Raw genomic sequence first — 11,808 nt, forward strand, 5'->3', positions numbered from 1 at the left:
TTTGATCATAAATCTCCTGGTAAAAGTAGGTAGTAAGCGATAATATCAACCTCTTCGATGTAAAAAAGGGAGTAGGCAGTCCTCAATATCGAAGGGGATCTATCTATTGCCGTCTCTGCGCACTCTCTGGATTTGAAACCCCTAGAGCGCAGGCGCCAAGAAGTGAGATGGATGGCAAAGTTTCCCCTTGTGCCTTTCTCTTTTTAGTTACATCTAAGAGGTTTATTCATGGGTAAGGTTCCCCCTAGTACTACGCAGGGGGGAACGGTAAATATTTTTTCTTTGGCTCAGAGGTAAAACGAATCCCGCATATCGTCTACGGTCTCCTCCCTGCCTCACTTTCGGTTATTTCCATTTGCCTTTGAGCGTAGTGATTCGCTTACGTCTGCGAAAATCCTTTAATATTTGCTTAACTAAATGTGGTAAAATAAACGATTTACAAACTAACTAGGAGAAAAAGTCATTAAACCAAATGGGATTTAGTCTCGAAAATATCTTATGTTTAAAATAGAATTGAGCGTTTAAAATAATTTCAAATTTGAAAGGCTAAATGTTCGTTTGTATTTTCGGTTTGGTTGGATTAGGGCTAGTTATAGCTAAAGTTGAGAAAGAAGGGAGTACTGCAGAAGTGGGTAAAGTGATGATTGAGTCAATTTGCGGAAAACATTGTAAGATTGATGGTTTGTCTAATGTCTCAACATGTATTTTAGGAAAGGAGCGTTTCTATCGAGATGAAATTATGATTCATATACATGGCCGATATCGTAAATTAACTGATGTCGCTATCGAAGTTATACTAGAATTGATACCGATTTTAACCGATTAATATTCAAAATCGGTAAATTAACTTCGAACCGATATATCGCTTTTTGTTCATATTAAATTATTAATTAAAAATATTATTAAAATTTACAAATATTTTATGGTTGCATCTGGGTACAACGCTCTTAGTAATAATACTTGTTACAGTATCAAAAGACGGAAAATCTGGTGTATATTGTACTAATTCTTAAATCTTTTTGCTATATTTTCTTAGACGAGTCATTTCAAGCAAGTCAAAGCGTAAATTATTCCGCAGACTGCAAGAAGGTAGTATTTTATTCTTTCCAATCAAAATGTGTTCATTACATAATAATTTATAATAATCTAATAGTATATAATAATTATTTCACCTAGTAACTATGAATATATTAACACAGGGATAGATTAAATTTTAGATGTAGGAATGGAGAACAGAGTAATGTGGGTGCGCGTCAAAGTCCCGGACCCCCCTTCCACGAGACGGGGGTCGTTGTAAATCATTCTGTGTTATTTATTGGATGTTTCATTATGCAGACTGGTCTTATAATTAGTAGAAGAATCGATAAAAATTACTTGATTTTCCTTTTCACCCTCCCTTTAACGAAGGCAATCGGAACAAGTGCAGTTTACCAGGCACTCTTTAAAATAGAAAATAAAGTTGATATTCATCATCACCCTCAAAATAGCTAGAAACAACTAAAAATATTTGTCGAAAAATCTTTTGAAAAACCAAGGAGTATTATATCGGGCCCACGAAAAATTGTAATGTAGAATATTTTTTCAAATATCACTAACTTCACCTAGCTCAACCTAACCTGAATCTAAGACTTACACGCTTTCATTCATGTGCTAAACCGTAAATGGCTTAGTTCAAAAGGTTTTGGTAAGCGTTTTGCTAACCCAAATAATTTCGACAAATAAATTTCATTGTTTCTGAATAATTTGAAGGTGCTGAATACAAATATCGACTTTATTTTCAATTTAAAAAACTGTCCGTTAAACTGTACTTATACCTATTTGTAATTTACAGAGAGAACATGGAATCAATGACGAAATAAATAAAAAATATGTCGAAGCATGCGCGGTAAGTTATAGCACTGTTAGCTACACTTAATCTCTATTAATTCAATTTAAATTTCAGGGAAAGGATGATATAAAAAAGGTGAGACATATTTACTTATTTATTTATTTATTTATTTATTTATTTATTTATTTAATATTAGTTTAATTTTAAATAAAAATCTAATTAAACAATCTTTAGACTTGCGATGCTCTGGATGAGGTAAGAGTAGTCCCTTCACTTTGTTAGAGGGGCTAATCTCTTTCGGATTACACCGAGTGATTGGCCCCTCGATGTTGTAGAGTATCGAATGATGTTTTTATAAATGTATATAACATTAGGTCTTTAAAGAATATGGCAAAAAAATGGGAGTAAGTAATACAAATTTCATTTCTATTTAACTATGAATGACAATATAGACCATTCCATTAATTCCAAAAGAGAAGCAAACGCCTGAGGCGCTGGGCGGCTTTCTTGGCTTTTTTCAATCGCGCCAAGAAACACCGCTAGATCGAATCAGCACGAGTCGACTAGCCTCCCGCGTGTAGTGAACTCGGGCTCCGCCTAGCGTTGCCTCTTGGCGCGAATTGCACGCCGGAAATAACCTAGTAAGGCGACCTTCCGTTTATGTGTTGGTTGCTGCAAGTAGTTAGTCTGTTAGAGTTTCAATTGAAACTTGTGATGGGTTCTATAGGGCGTTGTCAGTTAGATGTAGCATTCTAGCTACCCACCACCATTGAAATATAGCCCCCCCCTGGCAATTAAAGGGACTGTAAAGAGGTCGGTGGACCGTTGAAATTGTTTTTGAAAAAGATAACCCCCACCACCATCATTGACGTCAGCAACTGATGTAAAACGCGCCATAGACGAATTAATTCGTGGTTGTAATTTTTAAAGCGGTTCCACACATCCGTTGAACCGCCCAGCTCCGGCGTTTCCGAGATTTTGAGACCCCCTCTGCGTTTGCTAGAACCGTCGACAAAGCAAAGGAGCTGTGATTGGCCCAATAGACCCAACCAACAAATATTTTAAATTTTTATAACGGCTCAGATCTCGTTCTTGGGTTTTGAGGCGAGAAAGGGAGAACCTGATTGGCTTGATTTTGCCATGCGCAGAACCCCAAGAGTCAGACTCTAATACAATCAGAAAAATAGGAAATTTATTTTTGTCGCTCAACGACAGATGGTACTACAGTCAACTTCGTTAGTCACGTGATCCTATCCCATGCCAACTTGTTTATTTGTTGGTTGGGTCTATTGTTTCTCCTGTCGGATAGGGTTTACTAAAACAAAAATAGGAAAATTTCTTTACATTCTTTTCTCGGAAAAACTTTTGTTTTGCTTCCTTCGGGGAGTTGTGACGTCGTTAACGACTTTTTTAAAAATAAGAAACTCAACGGTTCGCCGTCTTCAATACAGACCCTTTAAAGTACATTTTTATTATTATCAGAAGTAAGATAAGGGACTAGAAGTATCGAGCTAACCAAATTCTTCACTTGGCGAAAGTGAATATTCTTGATAACACACCAACAGTTGGCCCTCTAGTAGCGGTTTCTGAATTTTCCCTCCAAAACGTCAGACGCTCGTGGCGGTAGACGGCCGAACTAGATTCAAGCACCCGCGTCCGTGTTCCGCGGCTTTAGATTCAGAGGAAGGGGAATAGGAAATATTTTGGAACTCGACCAATTCTTTTCTCTGTAGTGTAGGCGCGATGGAAACGGCATAAAATCCTCAAATTTGTTCACTAGTGCCAGGATCTACTACCAATGCTAGAGCACTTTACTTCTAGTCCCTTATCTTACTTCTATTATTATTACATACCAATATCAGAAAATATGCATGTCGTCCAACCTGTGCTTCGATGACGTTGAAAAATCGTGCCAAAAGCAAGAAGGTATTCCACAAATTGTTTAAAATATGGGATTAAACTAAAAATAAAGAGAAACAAAAACTGTATTTATAGATGTTGAAAATTACATGATTTATCTGTCAAAAGTGGGATATCTTATGACGGATGCTTGTAAAAAGGTCTGCTTTAAACATATTAAAGGGATGGTAGCGTTAATTTCGACTACTTAATTATGACACTTGTTGATATCTTTTTAACAGAAAGTTCTAGCAGAGCGCCCTGCAATGTTGAAAAAAATGGAAATGGCCTGCGAGGTAAAAGATAGAAAAATTACCTTAATTATATATTTCAAAACATTATTTTATTACTCTAATTTCACAGTTTAAAGATAAAACGTTGATAGTAAGTATTTATTAGCCATTTTAACTTTAAATTCACCAATATCAGGGATAGATGTAATTTTAGAATCAGGAATGGAGAAGGGTTAGTATTTACTTCAGTCCGAGTCATAGCCCAGTATAGAGCTACACGTAACGAAAATTGGCTCACTTAAACTACGTTTTGATGACGTTGCTAACGGGGACGGCTAAAAATACGTTATTCCTTTTTACCTCTATCGCTATGACCCGCCTCTTCTTTCATACCCCTCCGTCCCGTGGAAGGGGGCCCGGGACTTTAACGCGCGCCCACATTACTCTGTTCTCCATTCCTACTTCTAAAATTACATCTATCCCTGCCAATATTTTAATTTTTATGTTTTATAATTTTAGACACTTGGGAATCTAGAAGAGGTAAGTCAGCCACAAATCGTTTTTTTAGTTATAAGTTATAACAAATTCGTCAGCCTATTTTCGAATTTAAACGTTTTGCTAACATTTACTTGACAGATACATATGAAATATGCCCTTCGTCTGAAAGTAAGTGTAGATATGATGAAAGGCAAATATGAATTTCAGAAAGTGTTCGTAGTTGACGTGAGAGCTTTGCCTCATAGATAACGGAAGATATTTATTGTCCCCCGCCCGCGGTATAGTAGAGGGAAACTTACCTATAAATATTAACGATAGTAGCATGGACAAACCAAATTATAAATATACCGAGTGCCTCTGAAGTCGAACTATTTTCGTTTGAGTGAACGCTGATTGGTCGACCATAGAAGCTAGAGAGAAAGCTAGTCTTGGCGTCGAAAACATTAGACCTTTGTCAGAAGCGTCTCTCTCTCTGTTAATTTTATTTGCCTTTGATATTACTTAGCCTTACATGCAAACTTGAATGTTTAATTTAACACGTGTTCCTTGATATCAGCCTGAGTGCGTGTTCAAACCTAACTAAGAAGATCATTGTTCCAGTTAAATGGCGTACATTAATAATTATTATTGTGTTTAAAAATAAATAAAGAAAAAATATAATTGACGTATTAGAAGCTTTTTGTCCACTCCACCGATTCTTTTATAGTTATGTTAATTTAAAGAAACTGAAGGTATTTAATTGTTACATTATTTTGGTAATTCCTTAGAAACGTCCTGGGTTTCAACGTGAAATCTTTTATATACTTTATATACGATTACCGCGATAGTGGCAGTTGCTAACATAGGCACCGGGTAAAGATATGAAAATGCAATTACTGACTTTTGCGTCTGAAAAATAGTCAAATATAAAAATGTGTAATTAAACCTATTAATTTGTTTGCGAGAGTAAATTACTAAGATTGAGGAACTTTAACAATGGTTATTTCAGTTGCATAAGAAGAACAGACATTTGTAAACAGGGTACGATCAAAGCACCTCAGGTTGCGTTGATGTTTATGGGGAGAATTGGATGGACTAAATCTAATCTAATCTAATCTAAGCTTTTGCCTACGAAGGGATTTCCACACTAAGCCTGTGGCTTATTTACAGGTGGGTCACTTTACAATGGATAGAGGGGTGGTGGCTAGCCCCAATGCACAGCTAACCTACAGCGCCCTATACTAACTATTACCGTTAACCTCTTCAAGTTTTGATGGAAAGGAGAAACCGGGTTAGACCACGGAGGAAAACTCCTTTAACAAGCGGGGAGAGAACTTGCAAACTCTACGCAGAAGGATTTGTTCCCAGATTTTCACCCGGTGCCACAGTCCGGGATCGAACCCGGGATCCTCTTGCTGCGAGGCGAAAGCGCTAACCGCTACGCCACCCCATATGTTGGTGGTAGTCTGGGAAATAAGAATATAATTTAAACTATTCCTTAATTGGGACCAGTGATCCCATAGTGTCCAAAATAATAAACCGGTCCTTCAACTTGTCCCACCTTAGTTTCCCTATAGATCTGCAAAAATAAACTGGTCAAAAGGATCAGAAACCGCAATTTCTGATCTAAAAACTGGTCCAGTCAATAATCAAATAAACTGGTTTCGGACCAGAGGAAGTGTGCTATTTCTCAGACTGGTTGGTGGGCTTTGTGCTTGGGAAAATGTCTCACAAAGGATACATTGCGACTTGTGCACGCTTCTACCTATGGTAAGGGACTTGCGAGTGCTTGTGCGTAGCGTCTTTTTTGGAAACTGTTTTCCATTTATTGCATAAAAACTAGCATCTATTTTTATTTTAAGATACAGGAACCATCTTCGAGTTTTTGGTACTGTACCATAAATAAACGCACTGTAATAACGTTTTGTTTAAAGAGGGAGAAAATAGGTGAGATGGAGTGGTAATGAGGATGGCCGACCTGCGGCAATGAAAGTCACCCAGTGCACGCCCCTTACTCTTCGGAAGAGGCGATTGTTAAATGCTGCGCCTTATAGCGCCATTGTATTTCAATGAGAACTAGCTTCTCTTTTCAAGACAAAGGGGGCATCCTTTACGTTTCCGTAGAGTACGACCCTACCGAAACGCTGAGCATGCTGGGAAGACTTCGTTGCCGTAGATGGGGGTACAGACTGCAACGTTGTAGGTAACTCTATCCCTCTCCTTTGTAGAAAGATTGTAAAATCACATAAGGAAACTGTAATTTTCTCGAGTTCCTAACTCTTAGTTGATTTACTCTGGCCCTGTCGCACCTGATAAGAAAACGATAAGGCAATAACAGTCAATGAAAGTCCAACATTCTGCATACTGCATTCCATGGCGATGGTACGTCGTATTTTTGGCGTCTGCCGAAAAACCAGGGCTAAGACATACCCCAAAATAAAACTAACTCCTGGTAAGATCAGCAGTATGGCGTATAGGTCCGAATTGATGGTGCTGAAGATATCCGGATAGATGATTAGTTCAAGCGCTTGCGCTAAAAAAATCAGCGCAAATCCGCAGTAAGTACCAACCTGCCGAGTTCAAAATATTATTAAAAGGATCTCTAAAGGTCAGGGTTGAGTTTACTTTTGAGGAGATTTCGGCCACTCTGGGTAATATCCGTTTGGTCAGTATACCAAATGCGACTGGAGTGGTTACAAATACTATGGAGAGGCCAATCTTACTGTACGGGATTTTAATGCATCCTTGGCTCTCAATTAGTTGCCCGTAAAGCCATACATTAGTGGGCATCATACCTAGTGCCAAGATAGTTGAACAAGTTGTCATAGAAACGCTGTAATGGATAAATGTGACAAGAAAATTCAAAGACCATGTTTCGGAGAGGAGCTAAAATTCGTGAGATGATTTCCACGGCCATATTTGTGGTTTGAATGCAGGGGGGAAAGCTGAAACCCACCAATTATGGCTGCCAGAACAGTGACTGAGGAAGGTTTCTTGAGTTCCTTGAAGGCAAGACTTTTTCGTTTTAATCGAAGGAGCTTATATAATGAATATGTCAATTGAAACCATGTTCCTATCTACAATATTAAAGAAGATACAAGCAATTAAAATTCCGTAATGGACACTACGCCTAAACTTTCCCGTGAAGCACTGGGGAGTATCCCTGTTAGAAGAAAACGTCAATTGGTACTAGGCCTCCAATAGGGGTACTCCCCAGTGCATCGCGGGAAAGCCTAACGCGTAGTGCCATCCATTACTAAAGCTAAATTCACTCGTATCTTCTTTAATATTGTAGATAGACACATGGTTCCAATTGATATATTCATTATTTTATACGCTCTTTCGATTAAAAAAGAAAAATGTCTACTATGCCTTTAAGGTCAAAGGTTGGAACGTAGGCCAACCCCTAGCCATTAAGCCTGTTAAGGACATTCAATTTCTAGACCAGTATAATTTAATTAGCTTTATGATTAAAAACATCGTTGCATTGAATTTGAAATTAGTAAAAAATATCATGCAGATATTTAATAGGGTTGGACTCAAAGGCTGTTTAGTGTTTAGCATCTTCTTTTAAATTCCGACTTCCATCGAAAAGAGTTCAAGCGAACTGAAAACCGAGTGCTCATCGAGACTAACAATGGAGCGACCGTGCCGAGGGTTCTAGCTAACTGAAAGCCGTGCAATGTGGTTCTAGCGAACTTGAGATACGCAATAGAGAATTTCCTTCTGGGGAAAGCAAAAATTCGAGAGGAAATAAATTTAAAAGGATTTCTGTTGTTCATCTTCAGTTCGCTAGAACCACATTGCAAGGCTTTCAGTTAGCTAGAACCACATTGCAAGGCTTTCAGTTAGCTAGAACCACATTGCAAGGCTTTCAGTTAGCTAGAACCACATTGCAAGGCTTTCAGTTAGCTAGAACCACATTGCAAGGCTTTCAGTTAGCTAGAACCACATTGCAAGGCTTTCAGTTAGCTAGAACCACATTGCAAGGCTTTCAGTTAGCGAGAACCCTTCCAACCTTTGCCCCAGTGGGGCTTCAAAAATCGGCACGGTCGCTTCATTGTTAGTCTCGATGCTCGGTTTTCAGTTCGCTAGAACCCTTTTCGCTGGAAGTCGGCCTTTAAAACCCGGGCGGGGTCGGTATAGTTTAGCTAATTTATTATATTTACCTTAGAGATAGGTCTCCTTCGGTAAAGTAAGTAAAAATATTTGAAGAGACACCTCCGGGTGAAGACGCCAAAATTAGTACTCCTGTGGCTTGTAACGAATCAGTTCCGAAAATTTTGACTAAGCTGAAAGCCGCGAATGGTAGTAGCACGAATTGGCTGACCATGCCGATAAGTACTCCTATTGGTCGACGTAAGTGAACCCATATCTAAATTCAAAACCATGAAACTCTTACAAGAAGACAGCAAGCTAACCTAACCCTAGACAGGCCTAAACCTAAAACATTATGAATATAAAGGGGTCAGGTTACTGCCTTTCACCATTAGCTTTTTGATCAATCATGAACACATGCGAAATTTAGAATAACCTTGACCCTAATCTCCCCTGCACGTGCCATATGGTTATGGTAACGCCAAACCACGTAAAGTTTACAATCTTAAGCAAGTAGTCCACTTAGCCTTGCGAAACCGTATCGTTACCGTTTTAAGTTCGTAAATCATCCGAAAGAGGGCGCCCATTACATAAGTCCGAAAGCATCGTTTAAAAAACGTCATCAGTTGGCGTTCTGTTCGTATTTGGATACGTGACGTTACGTTAACGATACGGTTTCGAGAGGCTTAGTGGACTACTTGCTTTTAGTCCATACTGAAAGTGGATTTTCTTTCGGCATAGAGCTTCGAATCTGAAATTCCAACGATCTTACACACCACGGATAGATTTAATTTTAGAAGAAGGAATGGAGAACGATTAGTATTTACTTCAGTCCGACTCATAGCCGAGTATAGAGCCCCTCCCTCCAACACGTAACGAAAATTTTAAATTATCTTATTGGCTCACTTAAACTACGTTCTGATGACGTTGCCGATGGGGACAACGAAAAATACGTAATTCCTTTTTACTTCTGTCGCTATGACCTGCCTCTTCTTTCATACGCCCCCCCCCTTCCCAGAGAAGGGGGTCCGGGACTTTGACGCGTGCCCATATTACTCTGTTCTCCATTCCTGCTTCTAAAATTACATCTATCCCTGTAAACACTTTGGTTTCCTATCTCTTATCTCATTGAAACAATTGAAATCGTCATTGTTCTAACTAAAATTACGACGGTTCTAAGAGCGAAATACAAAGTCTTAAGTATTAAGAAAAAATTGGAGAATTTATGAAAGCAAACAAAGTCATTGTTTTCCAAACAACTTGCGGGAAATTTATGACTTGAAGTCAAAATCAATATTGCAAAATTGGGGCTAAGGACGAATACTTTGTGTCCCAAAATGAGGTCGCGAAAAATCCAATATCATAAATTCCGGGTATCAGAGTTTCTGAGAAATAATATAAGTAGATATATATCGAAAAACAAGGTTAGAAGTTCATTTAATAGACATTTATTGCAACATAAAACCCTTTATATCATAAGCAACGTATAGTAACAACAACAACGAATAGCGTGACTCTGAATGAGATAGTTACTTGAACTTTGTTGAATACATGGTGTTTCTTAAAAGTCTGCCATAAATTATGGAGGGTGTTCTTTGAGAAATCGTTTTCGAGTCGAGAATAATCTATGGCATTTTGCTGTCCGGACCACCGTTTTCAATTTCTCTGGGAAGTGTTTTACTGATGACCCCTTAATTCAATTAGAAATCATTGTCCTTCAGTTTGTTAATTAAATATAAGGGATCATCTGTAAAACACTCCAATCATAACTTGGAAACAGGGCCGGATTAAAGGGGGGCCGAGGGGGCACTGGCCCCCGGGCTCAAGGCTTGTTGGAGGCGCTGTGAGTTAAACTATTCCTCCTCAGCAAATTTGCTGTTCCTTTTTCCTCTACTTAAGGGGGCGCTTACTATATCAGCCCCCGGGTGCAAAAATTGCTTAATCCGGTCTTGCTGAGAAACGGTTGCCCCTAGGGCAAAATGGCATAAAACATTTTCGACTTGATCTCGTTCAAAGAACACTACCCTTGATTACTGACAGACCTTTGAGAAACACCCTGTATGTGTAGAGGGATGAAAAAAACCCAGCCTTTCAAAGCACAACATACATTTCAAGACAAGGGAAGTAATTTTCCTAGAGGAAAGAGTTGAGATGGAGTAGGGATCTCCATACATATAACGCAGTCTACTCCCATCTAAGGACACGTAAGTCCTCCCAACATCCTCGGCGTTTTGTATGAAAACGTCGACAATGCCCCCTGTGTCTGACAAATATAATCTAATTCATGAGATCTAGCTTCTAATAATCCCATATCAAAGGTAGGGGCGTGCGAAAGTTACTGTGGCCCTTGGGAGACAAGTTTTCATTTCCACACATGGCCCTACAACATTACTATTCCAGCTCCCCTTATCCTCCAAGATTTTATCATTGAAGCTATATTGTAAAATTTGTAATACAGCCTCCATGGTTTTATTTAGAAAATATGTTTTAGCTTGCTAAATTTACATAGCCTTGAAATTACACAGCTAGTATCTTACGTAGTTTTAAACTTAATGTGAAATGTAAAATTAGAATCTTTACCTCATTGATTGTGATTAAACATCCCATTGAAAACATGATCATTACTAAGAGCGTAACGATCAATACGTCGTGTATTGTTTTAATAAGTGGAACTCCATTTTCAGTTGAATTACTTAAAGTTAAATTTAAATTTAAATCACAGTTATCCGTAGTGAAATTCATGATTTAAACTACACAATGAAGGCTAACCCAAAACTCAACAGTACAGTATAGCAAAGATTAAGATGGTTCAAAGGCTACTATTTTAAAACGTCTTGAAAAAGTGCCCTTGTTAAACACATTCTTGAACTTCGACTACTAAGGCCTCAATTGCTTCTACACAGAGCTGAATCAACTGAAACTAATAATAACATAAGGGTATAGCATTTCATTATTTCAGAAGTAAATAAGCCGAAGTTATCGAGTTCTTTTTTCATCCTGTTCCTACCCACCACTCAATTCTCCTTTTTTCATCTAATGTCCTTAATGGTCATAGATTTAAGAGCACCTAGCGTGAAAATTAAAGGGCAAGTCTAATTTAAAATTCTATTTTTGCGCAGAATTTAGTGAGGTAGGGTGCATTTTTGTCTTTAAAGGGACTGTGAAAAGGACATCAACGGATGGGTTAAAATTAATTGAAATACGTCACAGGCACTACAAGACGTCAAGACACAAGGACTCAACATGGAGTGGGACTGGACACCAAGTCCTTGT

At 38.4% G+C, this 11,808-nt stretch overlaps 2 protein-coding genes across 2 annotated transcripts; one reads left to right on the top strand and one right to left on the bottom strand.

Annotated features, from left to right (window-relative positions):
* Window positions 1-228: 228 nt before the first annotated feature.
* LOC149679573 (uncharacterized) lies at window positions 229-4,160 on the top strand. The gene is made up of 11 exons (XM_089835690.1): window positions 229-232; window positions 585-668; window positions 1,037-1,089; window positions 1,832-1,885; window positions 1,943-1,963; window positions 2,063-2,083; window positions 2,203-2,232; window positions 3,691-3,754; window positions 3,824-3,888; window positions 3,970-4,023; window positions 4,091-4,160. The coding sequence occupies exons 1-11, from the start codon at window positions 229-231 to the stop codon at window positions 4,124-4,126; spliced, it is 486 nt and encodes a 161-aa protein (XP_089691816.1). The 3' UTR covers window positions 4,127-4,160.
* LOC149679574 (ileal sodium/bile acid cotransporter-like) lies at window positions 4,049-11,423 on the bottom strand. Its single transcript, XM_089835403.1, has 5 exons — window positions 11,116-11,423; window positions 8,607-8,812; window positions 7,063-7,270; window positions 6,747-7,007; window positions 4,049-5,346 (listed from the first exon to the last, which is right to left on the bottom strand). Exons 1-5 carry the CDS (start codon window positions 11,275-11,277, stop codon window positions 5,206-5,208), a joined length of 978 nt encoding a protein of 325 aa, XP_089691529.1. The 5' UTR covers window positions 11,278-11,423; the 3' UTR covers window positions 4,049-5,205.
* Window positions 11,424-11,808: the final 385 nt, after the last annotated feature.

The sequence above is a fragment of the Phalangium opilio genome, unplaced genomic scaffold (assembly GCF_054372755.1).
Source record: "Phalangium opilio isolate 3A_F unplaced genomic scaffold, DU_Popi_V2 ptg000041l_1, whole genome shotgun sequence".
Classification (NCBI taxonomy): domain Eukaryota; kingdom Metazoa; phylum Arthropoda; class Arachnida; order Opiliones; family Phalangiidae; genus Phalangium; species Phalangium opilio.